Source organism: Lissotriton vulgaris, chromosome 6 (genome assembly GCF_964263255.1).
Source record: "Lissotriton vulgaris chromosome 6, aLisVul1.2, whole genome shotgun sequence".
Taxonomy (NCBI): domain Eukaryota; kingdom Metazoa; phylum Chordata; class Amphibia; order Caudata; family Salamandridae; genus Lissotriton; species Lissotriton vulgaris.
The window spans coordinates 1,452,128,646-1,452,152,536 of record NC_141694.1 but is presented as its reverse complement, the minus strand read 5'-3'; the positions used below and the strand labels follow the sequence as shown (position 1 = coordinate 1,452,152,536).

The window sequence follows — 23,891 nt, the reverse complement described above, 5'->3', positions numbered from 1 at the left end:
TTGAGGCAACTGTCCCTAACGTCTGGAAGCATGCGATGGTGGTCCCGCTCCTGAAGAAAGCTAATGCTGATCCCAGCAACCCAGCCAATTTCCGACCCATCTCCTTGCTTCCCTGCCTCTCGGAGGTGCTGGAGAAGCATGTCAACCGTCACCTAACCACCCACATTGAATCAGCGAACGCCCTTCATCCTTCCCAGTCAGGTTTTCGGGCGGGCTTCTCTACGGAGTCCACCCTTCTGGGAGTCACGGAGACAGTCAGACGCCAGGTAGATAGAGGGGAGACGGTGGCACTCATCCTTTTGGATTTGAGTGCCGCTTTTGACACCGTCTCCCACACCATCCTTCTTTCTGCCTTGAAGTCTGTTGGGATCTGTGGCTCCGCACTTGCTTGGATCTCCAATTTTCTTTCTGATCGCACTTTCCAGGTCTTCTCCCCCTCTTCGGTGTCCACTGTTCATAATTCCCCCTATGGTGTCCCCCAAGGTTCTATTCTCAGTCCTTTGTTCTTCAACCTTTATGTTAGACCCCTTGCTTTTCTTGCCGAACAGTCTGGACTATCTATTTTTTCGTATGCTGATGACACTCAAATCATTTTCTCTCTTTCTTCTAATCAGCACTCCCCTTCTTCTTCTCTTCGTTCTGGGCTTACTGACATCGCAATTGGATGCTGACTAACAAACTGAAGCTGAATGGTGACAAAACGGAGCTGCTCCTGTTCGGGCCGGACTCCGCTCTCTGGGGCCCGCAACATTGGCCTCAACAAATGGGACCATTGCTGGTCCCAGCAACAATAGCACGCAATCTCGGGGTCCTCTTTGACAATCAGCTATCCATGAGGCAACATGTGGTTAAAGTCTCAGCCACCTGTACTACCATCATCAGGTGGCTGAGGAAGATCACATGGATGCTTCCCCCAGACACCCAGAAGTCAGTGGTCCAGGCGTTAGTGACATCGCGGCTGGACTACGGTAATGTACTTCTTCTGGGTGCCTGCAAGGAGGTCACCCGTAAGCTTCAAGTGGTCCAGAACATGGCTGCCCGTTTACTCTGCAATCTGCCTAGAACCACTTCAGTCTCCTCTTCCCTGCGCAGCCTGCATTGGCTGCGCATAGAATCTAGGTCCAAATTCAAAGCTCTATGCTTTATGCACCGTATCAAAGTTGGAAAATCCCCTCACTATCTATCCACCTTAGTCCATCAATATTGTCCCTCCCGCACTCTTAGATCCTCCACTCAATGCAGATTCTCTGTCCCCTGTTTCAAGCGTGCTAGAGTTGGTGGGCGCTCTTTTTCCTACTTGGCGCCCTCGCTCTGGAACTCGCTTCCCATCCCTCTGCAGTCTGAAACATGTTATCTTAAGTTCCGCAAAGGAGTGAAAACCTGGCTGTTTTCTTTGTAACCTGTTCCTTGCACTTCTGTTTGCCTTCTTTTACTTCTGTCCTCCTAGCGCCGGGAAACCCACGGGTAGTTGCGCGCTTAATAAACTCATATATAATAATAATAATTTACAATGCCAATATTTTTAACTTTTACAAACGTGACACCTATAGCATTCTAATGCAATATGTGTTGTATTTACATGACTTTGAAGTATTAATATTACAAATAACAATGGCTTTTATTTGTTTTAATAATTAATACTTAAATAAAAGTTATTGTAATGTATAATGGCAATAGCTTAAACTTTTGTAAATAACTTATGGGAAGATTATGTTCAGTGTATTTTACTGTGATGAAAATCCAAGAACAGAAGTGAAAAATTAACATTATTTTGTAACATTTCTAATAAAGCTTAAAACATTGAGAGAACATATTAGAACCAGTTGTTGTTGATTGGTTGCAAAGAGTGATGCTGTGGCCTTCAGTGATGCTGTGGCCTTCAGTGGTGCTGAGTGATGCTGTGGCCTTTAGTGGTGCTGAGTGATGCTGTGGCCTTTAGTGGTGCTGAGTGATGCTGTGGCCTTCAGTGGTGCTGAGTGATGCTGTGGCCTTCAGTGGTGCTGAGTGGTGCTGTGGCATTAAGTGGTGCTGTTGCGTTGAGTGGTGCTGTGGCGTTGAGTGTTGCTGTGGCGTTGAGTGATGCGGTGGCGTTGAGTGATGCGGTGGTGTTGAGTGGTGCTGTGGTGTTGAGTGTTGCTGTGGCGTTGAGTGGTGCTGTGGCGTTGAGTGGTGCTGCGGCGTTGAGTGGTGCTGTGGAGTTGAGTGGTGCTGTGGTGTTGAGTGGTGGTTTTGGAGGTTGGAGTTGGAGGTTGGAGTTGGATGTTGGAGTTGGAGGGTGGAGTTTAAAGTTGGAGGGTGGAGTTGGAGGGTGGAGTTGGAGGGTGGAGTTGGAGGGTGGAGTTGGACGGTGGCGTTGGAGGGTGTCGTTGGAATGTGGCTTTGGAATGTGGAGTTGGAATGTGGAGTTGGAATGTGGAGTTGGAATGTGGAGTTGGAATGTGGAGTTGGAGCGTGGAGTTGGAGCGTGGAGTTGGAGCGTGGAGTTGGAGCGTGGAGTTGGAGCATGGAGTTGGAGGCTGGAGTTTGAGGGTGGAGTTTGAGGGTGGAGTTTGAGGGTGGAGTTGGAGGGTGGAGTTGGAGGGTGGAGTTTGATTTTGAGGGTGGACTTGGGTTCTGTAGTTGTCTTGCGTGTGGATTTGGAGGGTGGATTTGGAGGCTGGAGTTGTAGTTGGAGGGTGGATTTGGATGTTGTAGTTGGAGGGTGTATTTGGATGTTGTAGAGTGGAGTTTGAGTATTGTGAGGGTGAGGGTGAGTGAGGGCGTGTAAGGATGAGGGTGTGACGGTGTGTGAGGGTGTGGGGATGTGTGGGTGAGGGGGTGTGAGGGTGTGTGAGGGTGACTGAGGGTGAGGGTGTGAGGTGATTGAGGGTGTGAGTGTTGTGAGAGGGGTAAGGGTGTGAGGGTGAGTGAAGGTGTGTGAGAATGTGGGTGTGAGGGTGTGATGGTGAGTGATGGTGTGTGAGGGTGAGGGGGTGAGGTGTGAGGGTGAGTGAGGATGTGTGAGGGTGATAGTGTGAGGTGAGGGGGTGTGAGGGTGAGGGGGTTTGAGGGTGAGAGGGTGTGTGAGGGTGAGAGGGTGTGTGAGGGTGAGTGAGGGTGAGAGGGTGAGTGGGTGTGAGGTTGAGGGGGTGTGAGGTTGAGGGAGTGTGAGGATGTGAGAGTGGGATGTGTGAGGGTGGGTGAGGGTGTGAGGGTGAGTGAGGGTGTGTGGGTGAGTGAGGGTGTTTGAGGGTGGGTGAGGGTTGTGCAGACGAGTAGGGTGCAAAACTGAGCCATTGCTGGGGCTTTTCTGGAATAATACTTGATGAGAACCCAGGCCAGTATAATGCTGTCTTCTGCGTGCAAGTCTGGGCACCCCCCTCCAATCGGGGGGGGGGCGAGTTGGCAAGCAGCTGGGGAGGGTTTAAATAAGGGCACAAAGCCTTGAGTTACCACAACCCCCCCCTTGCAATGAGAAGAAGGAATGAGGAATCGCAGGGAAGAGGAACAACTGACCTGAGGACAAGACCTGAAACCTGACCGTGAGCAGCGAGTTGGAGCAGAGCAAGTGCGATTCGCAAGGACCGGAGGTGCGAGGGCAGTGATTCACAAAGACCATGGGGGACAAGCTGAAGAGTTTTCAGGACTTACGGGGCACTTGAAGTCAATACAGCAGTGCCTTGGGTTGAGGCAGGAGGCCCAGCCTGGAGTTACGAGGACCAGCGATCCAGTCATGCATCGCAAGGCGGGTATAGGTGTGGGTGGCGGTGCCCCCGATACGGTGGAATGTGTGAGAATAGAGCTGACCTCGGGTCTGGATCCAGAAGGTTGCTGGTAGCATAGGCGGACAGAGGGTGGGGGTGCAATGTAGCTTAATCAAATATGCCTTTACATGGAAGGGGATTTAATTACAGGCACCCCCATTTGCAACGGGATCAATCGGTGTACCACGTCTGGAAGTGTCTTCATTGCGAAAGTCTATTTGTGGATAGTTGAGCATTTAGGCCACGCTGCTATGTTAATTTTCACAACACCGCGGGGGTAAGAGTGGAGTTGAGTCAAAAACAGCTGAAAGTTCCCCCCTCCCCCAATAAAACGGCCCCCATAGGAGGCGGGAACCCCTTGTCTCGTAAGGGCGATGTAGCATGTTACATAGTGCCACAAGAGAATTGTAGCTAAGCTTTTATTGTTGTAACCAGAACGCGATGAGCACGGCTCCAGCAGCGCGTAGGGTTTGCTGCGAGGTGTTCGAGGCAGCAGTGAAACAGGGGGCCGTTCAATTCACAGGGCGCACGGTACTCGGTAATTTAGTAGATAACGTTTGTTCAAGTGGGTTGAAGTACGTTCTCAGTTGGAGCAGACAGCAGCTAATTCTTGCTATGGCAGCATACGGTGAAAATAAAAAAGTGTTTTCCGTTTCTAAGGTGCTTTTAGAAGTGCAGGTTGTTTTTAATGTATCACGAATTATTGTTTATTGTATACTGATAGGCATGCAAGCACAACAGAAGCAAGTTTAAATTGGGGCAAGATGCTCTTAACAGTAATAATAAGAGTGTTTTCCATTTCTAAGGTGCTTTTAGAAGTGCAGGTTCTTTTTAATGTATCTCAAATTATTGTTTATTGTATCAGTCTGTACGTATTTATTTATTTAGGTAACACTTAATGCTTCTAAAAGCAACAGAACTTGGTAGTAAGCAAAGCCCCAAGCGGCCGTGAAAGAAGTGAAAACAATGGAGGAAGGGTGACGAGACGCATGGGGAGAAGCAGCCTTTGATGTGCCGGCCGGCCATGCAGTGAATAATTAGGGCGAGGAGAAATGCCGGCCTGAGGCCGAGTGCAAAGCAACAGATGGTTTTGACGTGGAGGCAGGCGGCAAGCTCGTGCACGAGACGTGCACTTCTCAAAATCCGCTGGAGAGCCCCTTGCCAGAAAGTATGGTTTGGCTGCATTAGGGCTTGTTTCCTATTCCTGTGGAATAGGAAAGGGGCGAGCCCTAAAAAATGGCCAAGTACTTCAGACACTTCCATTGTTTAAGAAAAAATTTGGAAAAATGTCTTTCAATATGTGGTTTTTCAAGGGCCTTTTGAAATCACGCGTATTGTGTTTTCATTAAAACAAACGACTTGTTTTAATGATCCTCTTCAGCACAAAGCTATACATTTTAGTGATGTTTTCTACGTAATACTTTTTTTTTTTTTTAAATATCTTAATGTATGTTCGGATTTCCCTCTTTTCTTACAGGTGTGTCAACTAGGAGTTATCGCATCTCCCTGCAGTAGTAATGCGCTCTACCTGCTGGGACTGGCCCAGCTCGCTCAGTATGACAATAACTCTGAAAATGCACAGCAGTCTCTGATGGATGCTAAGCTTTCATTCAGTGCTAGCATTAGTCTGGAGAACATGCCCGTCAAGGGGCCACCTAAGCAAGAAATAACAAGTAAGTTGCCATGATTGTAATAGTGTTGCACAGAAGTTTACCGAGCTTGGCAAATGCAAAAGTGACATTTGAGCCTCCTAATTAGTGCAGATTCTATATTTTGCAGCTATTCGTTATTCAGTATTGTATTGAACTGTAGCATTTGTATAAAACTTACTACCCCTATGTGGGACACTGACACGCTTACCAGCACAGATAGCAAGCTACACCATGTAGGGTGTGTGGTTGGGAGGGTCCCAGTAGGACATTGAAATGCTCTTAGAAATCTTTTCATCATCATTTACATTTTATATGATATTATTAGGTTAAACCTAATCAGCTCCAATGTGCACAAAACGCCGCTGCGCGCCTTGTGCTCAAGTTACCTCGAAGAGCCTCAGGGAGAATGGCCTTGACTAGACTCCATTGGCTCCCTATCAGGGAGCGAATTAAATTCAAGGCCCTTTGCTTCGCCCACCGCGTAGCCCATGGAACTGGCCCAGACTATCTGCACAGTCTACTTACAATACATCGCCCTACCCGGAATCTTAGATCTTCTGGTACGATGATGTTTAAAATTCCTAAAATAACCAGAGCCAAGATGGGCGGCTCCTCGTTCAGATACCTGGCTGCCAAAGGCTGGAACGAACTCCCCATCGAGATGCGGATGGAACCCTCTGAAACAAGATTTCGAGGAAAATTGAAAACTCTCCTCTTCCCCCGCATCTGATCCCCCTTTTTTCCCCTTGGCCCTGTCCTTTTTCCCCTGTATTCATTCCTCCAGGCTCCTTTGCAGTTTTCAGCGCGGGGACACTCTGTTTTGAGTAACCAGGCGCTTTATAAATGGCTTCTATTCTATTCTATGCCACTGTGTCTACATACCATGATTTGCGTTTAGCATAACTTTTCATTTGACAGGGTATAGTAGTAAACCTGGCTGGTTCATTGTTCAAGTCTTACAGCCAGACATGGTTTACTTAATCTTGCATAAGGTAATCATTTACCCCCATGGCCGCGCCCAAACAATTGTGCTCAAATAGCTACCATGTAGTTATGGCTAAGTCTTGACTTCCATTGCAAACTGGGTTTTAGGTTTGCTTATAACATTTGTACTGCTTGAAAAATCTCAACTAAATTTGGCACATGTGGTTCATCTAACTAAATATTGGCCAGTCAAGTGTCATGCAGATCTTTCTGGCACGGGGGAGAGAGTTACAGGAATAAATGTTGTGTTTCCCATCCAAGTTCCCATAGGAATTATTGCTCATCGCTTCACTGAAAATTGCTGAAAGGAATTATACAAAACTTGGAAAGAAACTAAGGCCTGAATTAGATCTTGGCGGCACAACTGCCGTCCCACGGCGGCGGCGGCGGTCCCAAGTATTCCGTCTGCTGAAGGCGGTCCACCTGCCATTTTTATATGTTGCTGCAATAGACAGGAGACCCCTGTGGCGGCGCTCTTACCTGCTGGTTAAGAGTACTCCGTTGCCGTCATGCCGGTGTGATTGCGCCAAGCCAATTTAAATGTTCATGTTGTGCTGGCGGTGCCTGGCAGTGCTGTCCTGACGGAGTGAGGCCTCAGTGATATGGAGACAGGTAAGTACTACTTATTTTCATCTCAATACACATATATGTTGTGAATCTGGCAAAATGCATATGCAGGTAATATGTACTGCCCATTTATTTTGCATACAGAATTGCACACCAACAACATACACACACTGTTGATTGAACACCAACACTCACCACTAAAGCTTACCTTAGATTCCAGCAACAACACGGTGGTTGAGCGTCATGGTCAAGTAGCAGCAGCACAGGAAGGATCCTGGGTCTGAACTAAAGGTGGCGAAGTGAGCTAAAGAGTGATGATGGATTTAACCCAGATCTGTGACTGGGGTGAGTGTCTGAAAATGTTAAGCTCTCCTTCCATCATTTCCTTGTGCTTGCTTTGTTCGCCCTAATTTGTCAGGGTATGCCCAGAAGTGGGTCCCTTGCTCACTTTGACACTGGATTCAAGCTAGCCTGGCTGATGAGGGGTGTTACCCTGAAACTGGTCCCAGGATGCGTGTTTCCGGTTTAGGGAAGATCTGGCTTGACATTTCGGCAGGACTGTTACCATGAGGCACAGGGTCAAGACTGATTTGCATTTAGCTGGGTCTGAGCTGAGGTGGCGAAGTGAGGTAAGTAACGATGATGGATTCAACCCAGATCTGTGACTGGGGGTGCTACTTCTTGAAATAAAATAATCTCATTCAATAATTAGACAAACCCCCACATGCTAAAGGATCCAATTTGGGTTTGATCATTTCCAAAGATGGCCCATTAAAGATACAAACAACCTTACTCTGGTTGATTGGGCAGACTGTCTACAAATCCCATTCGGGATCCTGTTCCCCAACTCACTACGAAAGAAAAACCTAACGTCTAATGATCAAATGCAGAAAGCTGAAAATCGTTGATCTGAAAACTTTGGGCGAGAACATAGCCATGAATACCTTTCAAAATTAAGTGACAATGATATCAATCATTTGCCTACAAATTACCACCACAGTGCGGTATCAGACATAGATGACATAGCATTAGTAGCTCTCAACAAAGAAAATAACTAAAAATCAGCAGCATGGTTTGCTAACAACCTCATGAAGAGCGAACATCAATGAAGAGACTTGAAGGTATGTGGTAAAAAAAAATCTGGTTTCTGTCAACTGAAATACTTTAAAACCAGTCAGAAAAATTTGAGAAAAAATAAATGCGAGGCCTAAGCAGTCTTGTTTTAGTAAAAACTTAACTTTGAGAAAAAAGTACCAAAAAAACGATAAAATATCCAGACCCTGTCTTATTTCAATAAAAGGAACATTAGTGTTAATTTTCATGACAGGTGAAATTGCACTCTGAAATAACTGCCGTTTATTACGACAAGAAGATGACGCTGTTCCCATGTTCCCATAGTTTATCTGTCTGACTTCATTCACATGTAACAGCACATGATGCAACACAGAAGCCGACCGTATGAAACGGAGGGAGTAGTAATGTCAGGTCTACCGGACCCGCAATGGCTGATCTTAACCATGCAACATTTTACAATTGGAAAGTGGGATCATTTCTAAAACAGGTTTTTCCTTTGAATTTTGGGATTTCCTATCCTGGTTTTATAATGGAATAATCAAACCCACAAGTTCCAAAGTTAATAGAAAAATCTGGACTGGAGCAGCTCATCACGCATGGACCTGGGAAACCTGGAAGAGCTGATAGTGGTCATGCTGATTGGAAGTATTGAGAATGACAACATTATAGTCTCCCTCAAATATGTGTAACTATTTATGCCATTGTTGTTAGATATAACCCTGGGCGGTGAACTCCGCTATGTTTGTGGAGTTTTCCACACTCCATGCGCTGCGGAGCATGCAAAGTTTCCCAAAACTCAGTTTTTTCCTCACTCGCGCTCTTCAACGCCAAGTTGATGAGCGAGGAAAATCCAGATCCCCGTGTGATTTTTCCTCACTCGTACTCTTAAAGGTCTAGTTGGTGAGCGAGGAAAATCAACCTCCTGGCAAGATTTCTCAAAGAGGGTGGTCGATTTCTCAAGGCGAGTGGTCGCAGCAGGTTGCGACCAATCCCATTGAGAAACCTTCCGTTCGGATTGAGAAAGCTGCCGCTTGAGTAGAAAATCCACTCGAGCAGCCGAAAGGAAGCTGCACCCTCTTGCGCTGCGCATGGTGCCATTTGCAATTATTTTACAGCACGGGACAAAGACCCAGCGATCAAAATCACTGCAAACATCATGATCCTAACGCACTCCGCCGCTTGTGGAAGTCCGTGTGGTGAGTGTAGTTTTTTGTCACTTCGTGGAGTTTCGCATAGCAGAACTCTTTGAACTCTGCCCAGTCTTAGATACTGGAGCAAGGATTAGCATGATTGCCATAAATAAGTATTGTTACCACCTAATGTCATCACTGCTCCATTTGAAGCTAGTAAAATCGATCTACTTGGTTACTTTGGCCTGACATTGGTTTTCAGTTCAGAAAGATTAATAGAAAGATTTTCATGGCACATAAAGCGATCAATGTACTAGAGTGGTATCATCAGGCAGATTTTGGCATTGTGATCTGGCCTGGAAATAAATGTCTTGTGTGACACTGGATGAAAATTACCAGGCTTCAATGGTTACTTCCAAGGATGGCCGGTTGCAAATGTACAGTGAAGTATTCAAAGAAAAAGTAGGGAGTTAAAAATTTCACTCATATTGTCAAAGTTGAAGATGAGAGTTTTTCTTTCAAACATAGATTTCTCAGTGCACAGTATACAAGCCAAGTTACTTTGGCCCACATGCATCAAGCATTTTTGTAGTCGCAAACGGTGCGATTTCTTAAAATCGGCCGTTTGCGAATGCAAAAGTGCTTTTTGGGATGCATGAAGCAATTTTAGAATTCGTAACATGTTTGCGAGTTCTAAAATTGCGGGTGCTTTTAAGAAGTCGCAGATGTGCGATTTCTTAAAAGCAATGCATCATTATTTTAAAAAGTGAAAATTCGCAAATAGGGTGCCAAATTTACCGAGTGGTTGAACCACTCGGTAAATTTGGAAAAAGTGTTTAAAATGTTGAAAATGCTTTTTTTTCAACATTCATGTTACGGACACACATGTCCTTAGGACATGTGTGTGTGCAACATGATGCGAAAAATACATTTCAGGGGTGCATGGGGGGGTCCTTTGGACCCCCCCCTGCACCCATGAAATTTTCTAAGTGCCACTCGCAATTTGCATTGACTCCTATGGGCCTTTTGGCCCATAGGAATCAATGGGAATTGCGAAAATTAACTTAAGAATTCGGTATTTCTTTGGGATTCGGTAAAAATTGCGATTTTTACCGAATCACAAGGAAATACCGAAAAAAATGATGCATAGCATTTTGCACTTCTTAATTTGCGATTCCTTATTTTTCGCAAATTAGGAAGTGCAAAATGTCACAATGATGCATGTGGGCCAGTGATCTTAACATCAACTGCAAATTTGAAGTGAGACTGCTCAGTTACGAGTGAAAATCAGTGGGCACTGTTCAAACGCTTTGTTTTGCTAAACGGCAACTCTATTGATGGTGGCAGTGTGGCAGCGAGCTGCTAATTGCCAGTGGTTGCTGCTCATGTGCAGTTCCTAAAACTGTTGCTGCTAGAAACTCACCTCATGCGTGCCTGCAGCTTCGCGGTGCCGATTGCATCACATTTAATCACTGGATTCCTATGAGCTGACACAGGTGCACGACGGCTTAGAACAATTAAAGATGGGCACTTCAACCAAAAGATATAGGGCTAGATGTAGGTGAATAGTATTTACCGATTCGAAAATACCGAATTTTACCGATTCGGTATTTTGGAATCGGTAAATGCTATGTAGCTAAAAATTCGGTAAAAATTACCGAATCGTTAAGATTCGGTATTTACTGAGTCGGTATTTACCGATTCAGTAATTGACATTCATTCCTATGGGCCTGGAGGCCCATAGGAATGAATGTCAATTACTGAATCGGTAAATACCGATTCGGTAAAATAGGGAAAGAGTCAAGGGTGGCAGGGTGTCACATTGACACCCTGGTGCACCCCTGAATAGTGCTTGTGTGCACATGTGGCACACATACATGCCCTAAGGGCATGTATGTTATGTTATTTGTTTTATTAAGCGCGTCTGTTACCCTTGGGTGTCCTGGCGCTATCTGCTATCCTGAGAAGGGGAAAGATTAAAACTATAGATCTAAAACAGCCAAGTTTTCAGCATTATCCTGAATGGTAAGAGATCCGTGCAGTTCCTCAGGTAAAAAGGAAGCTGATTCCATAACTTTGCAGCGCCTACCACAAAGCTTTTCCCACCCCAGCGAGCTTTTTTCACTGGTGGGACTCTCACTAATTTCTGAGCTGATGAGCGTAAGGGCCGAGCTGGTTGGTACCATTGTAGTTGATCCTGTAAGTAACGTGGTCCCTGATTCTGGAGTGACTTAAAGACGAGACACAGAGACTTAAAATGTACTCGCTGCCTCACTGGCAGCCAGTGAAGTCTGCCGATTTCACTGGAGATGGCAGAAAATTTTGGTATGCTAGGTATCAGTCTGGCAGCAGTGTTCTGCAGCATCTGGAGTCTATGCAAAAGTCTCTCTTGAATGTTTAGATAGTCCAGTCGTGACATAATCAATGCCGTAACCACCGTCTGCCGACTCTCCTTAGGCAGAAAAGGAAGGATTTTCTTAGTGGTCCTAAGGGTAAACATAGTTGATGACACAATGGCATTAACCTGCCTTTTCATATCCAATCTATCATCCAGGTACACTCCCAGATTTTTCACTTGTGTAGAGGGTGAGGGCAGGGATCCCAGGGTGTTAGGCCAACATTCAGGTGTCCACAGATTAACATAATTCCGAAATAAAATGACCTCAGTCTTGCCTGAGTTCAATTTAAGGCAATTACTGGACATCCAGGATCCAACCGCTTCCATACAATCAGGTAGCATGTGGCTCACTGTCCCTTCAGATCCTGGAAGAAGTGATACCACTATCTGAGTATCGTCCGCATAAGAGGTAAGATGGAAACCAAAAGATCTAATCAATGGGGCCAAGGACGATACGTATACATTAAATAAAGTGGGACTTAAAGATGAGCCCTGAGGGACCCCACAAGGAAGTTGGAAAGGGGCAGAGCAGAACTCACCTAGGACAACTATCTGCCGACGATCAGTAAGGAAAGATTTTAAAATCTTCCAGGCAGTATTCCATACTCCGCAGGCTGACAAACGGTCCTTCAAAAGATCATGATGGACCGTGTCAAACGCTGCGGAGAGATCCAGCATAATCATTGCTGCTTTACCACCCTGATCCAAAGTTTTTCTAATCTCGTCGGTAGATTTTAAAAGGGCGGTTTCTGTGCTATGGCCCTCCCGAAAGCCATATTGGGTGCAGTCCAGTACCTCAGCATCTTGAAGATAACTGCTCAAGTGACTGTTAATCCATTTTTCCAACATTTTGGCCGGAAAAGGGAGGCGAGAGATAGGTCTGAAATTGCGAACATCTTTTGAGTCCAAATTGGATTTTTTTAGCAAAGGAATCAAGGAGGCAATTTTCCAGTGGGCAGGGAACCTGCCTACTCCCAATGCCACATTAAAAATAGTGGTAAGAGCTGTAACAAAGGTTTGAGGGATCAATTTGGCTATTTTAATAGGACACGGGTCGTAAGGAGATCCTGATTTCATATTTTGCAGAAGTTTGGCAGTGTCTATATCAGCTAAAAGGGCGAATTCAGTCAATGAATTCTGAGTTTGAGGGACAGTATTTCTATCAATACCAGGATCACATGAGAGTCCATTATTGGCACTATTGAAGGTTGCAAAAATATCTTCCACTTTGTCTAGAAAGTAACTGGCAATTTTATCACATAATTCCTGGCTCTCTGCCACTTGTGGTGTTTGTGGGTTGACCAGTTTACAAACGATCTTAAATAATTATTTTGCCGAGTTTTCCGCTAGTTCAATTTGATTAGCAAAGTATTCTTGCTTGGTCGTAAACAATAGTTGCTTATAGACCCGAATGCTTTCTTTATGTTTGATTTTATCCTCAGCTCTATATCCCATCCTCCATTCTCGTTCGAAATACTTACAAATACATTTCTGGGCTTTTAAATTAGGAGTGTACCAGGGGGCAGAGGGATGGATCCTTCTTGGTTTTTTGGGAACAAGTTTATCGCATGCATCATTGACCCAGTCATTAAATCTGGTAATGGCATCATCCACCTCTCCAGCTAAAGAGGGCAGGGAAGATTCCAGGAGGTCAGACAGATCTTTGCCTTCAATCCCTTTCCAAGCTCGTATATATCTGGGCTTGATTGAGGCTTTGTTCTGCTTCTGTTTGTCTAGACAGACAATCTCAAATAGAATGGCCGCATGATCGGGCCATACTACAGGCCACACCTCTAGGACGGATAGCTGTACATAGTTTGAGAAAATCCCATCCAGGGTGTGTCCAGCCGTGCGGGTAGCCCCTTTAACCAATTGTATTAGATCTAATCCATTCATAAAGTCTAATAATTGCAAAGTGTCTAAATCTGCAGTGTCTTCCAAATGGAAGTTAAAATCACCCATTATGGTAAAAGATCTATCACTTATACCATCCTCCATTAGGTTGCTATCTAGTTCAATAAACGATCTCCTCCCTCCAGGGTCTATATAGGAGGACCCCTCTAAAATTCTCCTTATGTGGGGGAAAGAGGGAGAAGCTCAAGGCTTCACACCCCCCATTTGTAATAGTTTTAAAAATAGCTTTAATGGAATCATGATAGATGACTGCCAGCCCCGCTCCTTTCTTGCCCTGCCACTTCACAGTGTGACATAGGAAGCCAGGCGGTGATGCCTCTACTATGTCAGGTCCGGAGGCACCATCCGTCCATGCTTCGGTAATAAAAGCCACTTTGACTCCCAGATCTTCTATCAGGGTGGCGCATTCGGTACTATGCTTAACTTGTGACCGAGCGTTAAGGAGGAGTCCTTTTAGGCTCTGTGTATTATTCCTCAAAGCACCTGCCTCATCCAATGGCCTTTTAATGACTTTACTAAATAGGGGCACAGGGAGGTTAATATTACAGCGAGGACAGAATACCAGATTTTCAGTTAGTCCATATAGGGAAAGGCATGGGCATTCTAGGCTCCTGCCTGAATTGATTATTGGACCAGCCTATTTCTTGAGTAGGCAAGTATAGGTTGATTACCTGAGACGAAATTGGCAGGAGTCCTGGCACTCGGCACGGGCCAGGCGCGGACGGGCGCAGACGGGCTTGCCTTTGGCGTGCCACATGGCACAGTTGAAAATGCACTGATTTGCATTTTCAAAGGTATTCGTTATTTACCACCAACTAATAGTTGGTGGTAAATAATGAATCCTTAAAGCACATGAGCACTGTTTAAAGTGCTTCCTACATGTTATTTACCGATTCGGTAAATGACGATTCGGTAAATATCGAATCGGTAAATACCGATTCGGTATTTACCAAATCTATATATTGGCCCCCTACATAACAGAAGCATATTACCAGTCGGTAACGGCAGAAATTCATTAATTTCGGCCGTTACCAACCGGTAATAGACGTCCTACATCTGGCCCATAGTACCTTCTGAAAGAGTAAAAAGCGATGGGTTTTTAGCGCAGAAGATACTTCAAAACATTTCAAAGTGATTCTGAAGCGAGTCCTTGATTCAGAATATCGGTGAAGTTCTGCATTAAAGAGATAGTTCTTATTTATCAAATTCCAGCTATTCACTGGAGTTTCACTGTAGAGAATATGCGAGGATATCAGCAAAGCCTATTCATCGTTCAAACAACATGGAAATCCATTGAGGGGCGTGGCTTGGACAACAAAGGGAATGGCTGCCTGAATTGGCCGCTCCGACAACCCAGGAGAGAAAACACTGTATCCCGCGACATGCACCGAACAGTTTTGGGATAGATGAACAGTTAAAGACATCGGAAGGGCGCCATGAGACAGCAAGAGCAATTTCATGAGGATCTCCGAACCAACAAAGGAGAATCTGGGAGGCTCCCTCCCGCAGTCCGGAACCACAGAAGGAGGAGGAAAATGGTGGTGCAGTGGTAACCCCTCTAACGAGAGAGACCAGGCCCAACAACTCCAGAAACACGGTGAAAGGCCACCGCTCCAGCTAGCGGACCGCACAGGGCTTGGAGCCACCTGACCCCTGTGCCCGGAATCCAAACCACCGCGCGCCCGAAAAGAACTGCCGAGAGGTCAAGGGAGCAACAGGGGTTATAACGGGGGCCGCGAATAGAGGAAGAGATCCACCACGGGAGTCTCACATGGGCGCTGCAACCGGTACCCGTACCCGAAACCGGGCTCGTATACAAAACAAAGGCGCGCCACCATTTTAGTACAGCCGAACAGCGAGAAGCGCTGCGCTCAGCTGCAAACCACAAACAGCCAGAGGCTGCCGCCGCAAAGCAGCCTGCACAGAACCTAAAGCACCCCCAACCACCAGTCCAGACTCGGCACTCCCAAGTGCAAACACATAGGCACCGAGGGGAAGGAGGGGACGTGGTGGGGGAAGACGGAAAGCCCAGTGCCCGGAGGAGTGGAAACAAAACGGAAACCTAATCAGAAGAGCGCTGCCATTTTAGAACACAATCAGCTGCACACGCACACAGAAGCAGGGAGTGCGCACTGGAGACAGCAGGCAGACGGTATAGCCCCTCAAAAACCCAACGCCAAAGGGACAAATAGTATCTAACACAGCAGTGGGCAAAAAGGGGGCACATAGTAGAGCGAAAGGGCAGCAACCAGAGTGCTGGGACGCTGCCAGAGTGCACTACAAAGAAGGAAAGCGGAACAAAACCACACGCCCCACCAAACGTGTGGGGGGGGGGGCAGCCCTGCAGCAACGATAAGGACCGGTAGGTCCAAGGCACAAAAGTGATCCCGGAAATACTTTCAAAACCGTCATCACCCACATCCCCACACCGCCTCAACCCAACACGCAGGGCAGCGGAAAACGGCCTACGCTAAATGTGGGGGGCGCAACCCCCAGCGAAGTGGGGCACCGCAAGTACGTGGAAGCTTAACCAGGCCGCAATAAACAAGAAGGGCAAGCCATAGAAAGCTGGCAACAGCGGAGGTCGTGGAGGTCCAATAGAGTGCTTAGAGCATACAATCAACGAAAACTGCGCTAATCTGGAGACAGAACGACCGGACCCTGTACAGACCCAACACAGCGTCCACACAAAATGCAGCCTCCACTACCCATGGGAGGGGCCTGCCCTAGCAGGCTCAAAGGTGCTACCTAAGAGGAGCTTACAGCAACAGCAAAGGCCCGTGCTGGAAAACAAGACACAAACTGCAACACAAAGAGGAGGGAATAGATTTGAAATACACCAGACAAGGAGAGGCCTAGCAGATATGACGGGAAACGAAGGGAAGAATCAACAGTAACAAAAAAGAAATAAGGGGGACATCGGAACGGACTCTCCGGTCAAGCAAAAAAATCGGTTGTGAGCAGCACACTGCAGACGATCCTTAAAAAGCTAGCTGAGGTCCACGACCTAGCCAAAACCACTAAACAGACCACCGAGGTGATCCAGCTGGAACTAGCAGCAGTGAGAGCAGACATACATGCGGCAAACAATAGACTCTCAGTGGTCGAACAGAGAATCAGCGAATAGAAGTCGCAGACCAACAAATCTACAAGGAACTAAAATCTATAACTTCGACCACAGCAGCAATCCAGTCGCAGGCGATGGAGCTGGAAGACCGTAACAGCCAGGGAAACATAAGAATTTTAGGAATACCGGAAGGAGAAGAGGATAAGGGGGCTCCTTCCGGGCCCTTATTGAGGAGATGATCCCCAAAATCACTAACCTCAAATTTGACCACCCCTTTGAGTTGGTCAGAGCCTATGGAGTCCCAGCATTCAAGTCAACCACAAAGTCGGGGCCCTGCCCAATAATATGCAAGCCATTAAGATCATATCACACTGAAGCCATATTCGCAGTAGCAAGGAAAAATCTAAACATTGCATGGAATGGGCAGAAAGTAATCCTGACACAAGACTATTCCAAAATAACAGTAGAAATCAGAAAGGGTTTTCTGACTCACAGAGATAAAATGAGGAAAAGGAGCATTCTCTTCTCATTCATTGGCCCCACAAGATTCCGGATAAGCGACAGAGGAGGCTCGTGTGTCTTCAAAGAATCGAATGACCTAAGATATCTGGAGGGCCCAACGCAACAAGAAATGGAAACGTCTCAGTCTTTAGCAAGCAAGAGAAGAGCTTCACCGGAATGGGCAGGGGAATAATCACATAGTAGACCCTTGAGAACCCAAGGAAGAAACATGAAGGACCACCCAGGACTAATGACCTAATCTGCCTCAGGCACGGAGTAAAATAGACGTACAACTAAAAAGCAAGCGGCAAATACTACCTCAGGGACAAATCACGATGGAAGTGACGACACTCTAGCTTAGGACTCAATTAAGAGAATTAAGGGAAAACAGGGGAAAACATCAGACCTACCACCAAGCAACCAGAGTTATGATCCGGGAACGAAAACCAAGCGAATCAGCATCAACTAAAGTCAGGCTATATATCTTTTTATGTGATAATTGATGGGGGGAACATGAGGGAGGGGGTACCAGGGTACAGAAACCAGAGGCATAAATGTATACAATGGTATCCCGAGTCTGTAAATGAACACTCGTGGGAGGAACGACGCGCCATCACACTACAGTATATCTCCCGGGGAGACGGGTCGGTGATCATGTCGTCGCATGTCCAGCATCCGAGGATATGTAAGGGAGGGGTAGGGGAGGGAGGGAGGGGAGAGGGGGGAGGAAGTGTCTGTTTTATTCATCTGTCCTACACTTTTCTACTTTTTTCTACACTATCTATACCCATCTACCTCTACACCTGTCCACAAGGATAAGCACTGAGACCAGAGCAGGGAGGAGTAAATCTACCATAAGCCCGAGGCCCTACAGTCAACGGCCAACACCAAAAAATCACCTAGACGTCCCAGGCGGGAGGAGAATACACAAGTGGTACGCAGGGGAGGGCAAAGAGCTGAGAGCTACAGCGCTCATACACCGACACCAATGACACAATCCAACAAACACACCATGATGGCCAACCTAAAGATAGTCTCCCTTAACGTCAAAGGGCTCAACCACCCAGTCAAGAGGAGAAAAATACTTGACTACCTAGCTAAGACCAAGGGAGATATTATCCTGCTGCAGGAGTCAAAACTATCTCTCGAAGACTCAAAGCGAATGAAAGCCAACTGGATAGCCCAAGTAGCCTGCTCGCCGTCAGTAGGGAAAAAGCACGGGGTGATCACTCTAGTAACCAGGAAATCCAATCTACCAATAGAAACACACCAACACGATAAGGAGGTGAGAATCCTAATAACTCAGCTAAAGAGAGGGGAGGAAAACATTCATGTGGCAAACATATACGGGCTGAACACAGACGACCCTGGGTTTTGGGAGGAGGTGTCTCGCAAGTTGGAAGACATTCCACAGAATGAACTCATGATGGTTGCCGGCGACTTCAACATCGCACTCGATCATATACTTGACAGACAATCACACAGCCGCTCTCGGGCCCTCAAATGCTCATCACACGCTAAATAACATGTGCTCCAGATTCAGTCTCAAAGACCAATGGAGACTCCAGCATCCAGACACGAGAGACTATACCTTTTATTCTAACCCACACAACTCATATAGCAGGATAGATTACAAACTTATCACGGGACCACATACACATGTTATAGAACACACAGACATTGCTCCTAGACTAATCTCAGACCACTTGTGTATTAGCCTGAAGCTGAGTGGATGCCATAATGTAGACGTCCCACGTAGATGGAGGTTAAATAGTGATGTCCTGGCAGACCAAGTGAATATAACCAATATAGAAGAGGCCATAAAGGACTACCTGTTGCATAACGACACACCGGACACTGACCTCAGGATTGTATGAGACGCATTGAAGGCGACAGTAAGGGGAACAATAATAAACATCAAGGCCAAACTCAATAAAAGCGCTAACCAACAACTCACCCAGCTTGATCTAGACATCAAAGGATTAGAGAGGGCCCACGCCGCAGACATACAGAACACAGGAACACTACAAGAGCTCACTAGGAGGAAATACGAATACAACTCATCAGTCACAGACACACATAACACACATACAAAACACAAACAAATCCTACAAAAATTCCAAGAGTTCTACCAATATTTCTATAGGGAAGATCATGCCCTAGACCAGAGGTCTTCAAACTTTTTGATGCTGAGACCCCCTTTCAAAAGATTTTAGGCTTAAGGACCCCTCCTGAAACAAATTTCTGGAACCTGGTACTCCTCATCCTCGACAACCATAAACGTCCCCAATTCCCACGGCAAATCATTTTTATGGTTGTGAAACAATATTAAACTGTACGGGCCGCCATGCGCATAAATGTAACATGCACAGGTGCTGCACTTAATGTAGTAGTAGCACAGTGCCCGGTTAATTTAATATGCAGGTATACCACGCTTGATGATGTAGTCGGCGCCCACTTTCATCATTATTTATTTATTTATTTAAAACATGCAACCTGGCCTTCTTAGTGCCTCATTTAAACATGGCACCCGCTTAATTAAATACGTATAGACTCCGCACTTCCTGTTGCAACACGGCGCCTATGGCACGCTGCCCAGCTTCGGAGCTGCAGCCAGTTGCCGAGAGAGCAGGGTGAAAGTGAAATGCTCTGCCTCAGGATGCTGGAGGATGTCCCGAGGATCAACAGACAGGAGGCAGTTTTCTGCAGGTAAAGTTCCACTGGTTGACAAAAATGAGAGTTGGACTCAGTACTTAAGTAAACAGTAAGCAAACTTAGCACTCTTCTACAGCAACACATGTTAAAGAGCAGTGCATGCTGGTTCCCATCAAGTCACTGTGCGGAAACAGCTTCTTTAATATGATGCATTGTTCTCTTTACTCATTAACTGTAGTGATATGGCAATAGCAGCTGCATTGCATTCTGGTAGTTAATTTTTCCAATGCTTGCACGCACGTTCTGCAATGCATCAAAATCGAATTTTGACATTTTTAAAATATGGGTTTTTCATGAGAATATGTGAAATACATAGCTAAAACTAGCAATGGGATAATTACAGGCCCAACGGAACTGCCCATTAATAGCACATGCCTGTATTGCAGTCTCTGTTGGTATTTCGCTGGAAGTAGCTCAAGTGGCTGTTAGTATTTCTAATATGGCCACTGCACCTTGTGAGAGATCAGCCTACTCCTGCCCCTGACAAAAGGAATGTTTAGTGAAGTAGAGAGAAGAGAAAGTGTCTGTTGAGGGCCCATTGGACATCAGCTTGGTTAGTAGGAGTCTCTCCCATGGGCTGCATCCATAATAACACCTGTGAGGTCATTGCAGCCTCATACTGTCGGAGGTACTGGGCTGTTAGCAGTTGAGCCAGACTGGCTTAGTGTGCATGTTTAGGGTCAGTCCTCTCTAAACTCCGAATTCCTGGTGATGTCTAAACAACTGCACTATGGGAGCAAAGACAAGCTAAGCAATTCCATACACACAGAAATACTATATTTTGCTTGCCACCGTTACAACTTTGGAGCAGTTGAGGACTTGTGACAGGATCACACAGAAATGTGAGTAAGGTTAAATGCCAACTGCTAAGCAGAATGAGATATAAAAGCTCATAATGTGCTATTGCGGGCACTTTTTCCTTACATAATTACTCCAAAATATAAATAAAAACATAATTTATAATACCTATAGCTTTTACTTTTATAAGTGTGCGACATATTGTATTGTAAATGCTTGTTCTTGCTACTTACTGAAATTCAACACCTCCTTCCCGATAGTAGGCGCTATGCAAATATATTTGCAATTAGAAGCACGCACTTCACAGCTCGTCACTAAGCTTCCAGGGAGGGATTCAATCAATGAAAGTCAGTACCAAGCATTCTTTGCTTCTACAAATTGCCCTTTACACTTTCAAATTAACCCGTAGTGCGCACATTATCAGTCCTTTCAGGCAAGCAGGCAAACCTTGCCTAGCTGTCTGATCAGCTCCGGTTTCACAGCACAGGAGAACACTTCCTGAATTGCAATGAAACTCGAAGTATTTTAATTTCAAAATGAACTGCCCAGGGACGGTTTACTTTTCCAAGAGGCCAGGCGGAAGTGAGCCCAGGGAATGCGCGACCCCATTCCCAGGACTCCACGACCCCCCTGGGGGTCGCGCCCCACAGATTGAAGACCTCTGCCCTAGACCAAGAGGGAGGTGCAAAATATCTAGACAGATTGGGCCTCCCCAAAGCCACCAACGCCGAAGCTCAAACACTAGGGCGGGAGTTAAACTCAGCAGAAATAGAGATGGTGGTCAAATGCCTAAAAGAGAACAAAGCGGTGGGCCCAGATGGGTACACAGCAGCCTTCTACAAGGCACTTCTACCACACTTCCTGCCAACAATGAATAAGGTGTTCAACCACTGCGCGGAGAAGGGACTAGTGTCCCAATCCATGTCGGAGGCAAACATAATTGTGATACCGAAGGAGGACAAAGACACACTCCTACCCAAAAATTACAGGCTCATATCTTTAATCAATGTAGACTGCAACATTTATGCTAAGATCTTGGCCATGAGACTAAACAATATCCTACCAAAACTGATTTCTAACTCACAAGTAGGATTCCTAAATACCCGAATGTCGCACGATAACACCAGGCTCTTATGCCACATACTTGAACGCACCTCAGTCAGACGAACCAGCAGTAGCCATTACACTAGACGCCGAGAAAGCGTTTGACAGGGTATCGTGGGACTTCTTAGAGGTGGAGGTCAAACTAGCCGCATATGCGGATGACATACTCATCGTGACAAAACAACCGAAGAGCTCCATCGCGGCACTGATAGGAACGATTGAAACATACTCAAGGCACTCAGGATATAAGCTGAACAAAGACAAATTGAGTGAAAACCCCTCAACCTCCATACAAATAAAGAGTCCCTGGGGGGATCGGGATTGGCCTGGCAAATGGGCCCCATCAAATACTTAGGAATCCTCTTTGGCAATGACCTTAAAACCACACTGGACCAAAACAAAACACGACTGTTACGGAAGATAAAGACCCTCTTAGAATCCTGGTCCCCCAAATTTATAACATGGTGGGGCAGAATAGAAACAGTTAAGATGATGATCACACCGATGATTAACTACTTACTGAGCATGCTCCCACTCATACTCAAAGACGACTTCCACTGCAAACTGGACAAGATGATCAACAAATCCTGTGGAGGGACAAAAGAGCTAGAATAAGCTTAAAAAAGCTAAGGCTTGACAACAAACTAGGTGGTCTGAACCTAGCAGACTACAGAACCTTCCAAATCGCATTCATAGCAAAACGGGGCCCGTACTGGGTGTCACCCCCTCAGGAGTACACGTCGGTATGGCTACTAATTGAAAGAGCCATCCTAGACAACCTAGAGCCAATGACACTCCTAACAGACAACAAACACACATACACCTCCAACCCAATATTTAAGTACACGAAATGGCCCTGCTTAAAATAGACAAAAAAATGGAACACAGTATAAAAACTCGAAGTGGGAGTCCCTGTGGACAAGCACCAAGATTAAATATAGGTGGAAACCCCTATCCATAGAGAATTGGAAAAGGATGGGAATCTCCTTCCCAGTGCAGCTGGAAGAAGGAGGCAACCCCACTACATTCAGCACGCTAAAAGAGAAACATAAACTACCAGACATCGAGCTCTACAGCTACCTAAAAATCAGAACAGCTCTGACGAAGGCAAACCTAGCACACCACAACCCGTCAATCATACAATACATGACAAGGCTAAACAGAGTAGGGCACCAAGTATCTCACCTCTACAAGCTATTACGCCCTAGCACCACCAAAATCAATGACAAACCAGAAGAGTACTTGTCGAAACAGCACGATACCACACTAAACGAGCATGGAACGTCTCTGGGCCTCCCCCTCAAGGAACAAAATCACCCCAGCACTGGCCACGACAAAGTTCTGGCTATTGCACAAAACGTACTGGACCCCGGCACGTCTAGCAGCACTAGGCCTCAGAGAAAACAATCTATGCTGGAACTGCGAGAGTGTAAAGGGGGACCTGGCTCACCTCATCTTCTACTGCCCTAAAGTTAAAAGGTTCTGGGAGGAAGTATTAACCTTTATAGAGAAAATGCTAGCATGTACACTTAGACCAGAATTCCACACCCTTGCCACAGCGTTTATAACCACTGATCTAGACTCACAACAAGACAGGGACTTGCTAGACCTCCTCCTGTCCGTGGCAGTTAAAATGGTTGTATCCAAATGGAAGGAAACAGCTAAGGCGTCATTCAAGGGGTGGCTCAACTGGATAACATATCTCAGGGGCGCAGACAGTATCACACTACGGACTTCTCCCTGGAGACCAGCAACCAGGGGAATGTGGGCATCGCTGGATGAATACTTAGACCCCTACAAACCCCTGTGAACACAACTGTAGAAGGGCGACCTCCCACAAACCAATCTCCCGCAGGCCAGATTGGACATGCGAACGGTCACTTATTCTGGTGCAATACCCTTCTCCTCCTCTTCTCGTTTCTCCTTCTTTCTTTCGGTTTATCTCCTCTCAATCACTTTCATTCGTATAGTAGGACAGTGGAAAGGGGGGCAGCCAAACATGTAGACCTTGTATAATGGGCAGTATCAGCCAGTTTGTGTTGTTACCCCGCGATGGTAAAGCGACAACAATTGTATGTGTTAAAAATGTCTGAATAAACTACTTTGAAATGTAAAACAAATTAAAGAAATCCATTAAATAATTAAGCATGTTACTGTTTTTAATAAATTACATTAAAATATAGAAAGAAATTCAAGGTGTAAGTTTACCAGCACCTTTCTGTTAATTCCATGCAACCACCTTTA

The 23,891-nt window shown here is 45.9% G+C and overlaps 1 protein-coding gene across 1 annotated transcript in view; it reads left to right on the top strand.

Annotated features, from left to right (window-relative positions):
- Positions 1 to 23,891, top strand: part of LOC147708987 (uncharacterized) — a 540,404-nt gene that overhangs the window by 387,208 nt on the left and 129,305 nt on the right. Inside the window, exon 15 of the mRNA XM_086927584.1 lies at positions 5,221 to 5,416. Coding sequence (XP_086783710.1) covers positions 5,221 to 5,416 — 196 coding nt within the window. The remainder of the gene's footprint in view (positions 1 to 5,220; positions 5,417 to 23,891) is intronic.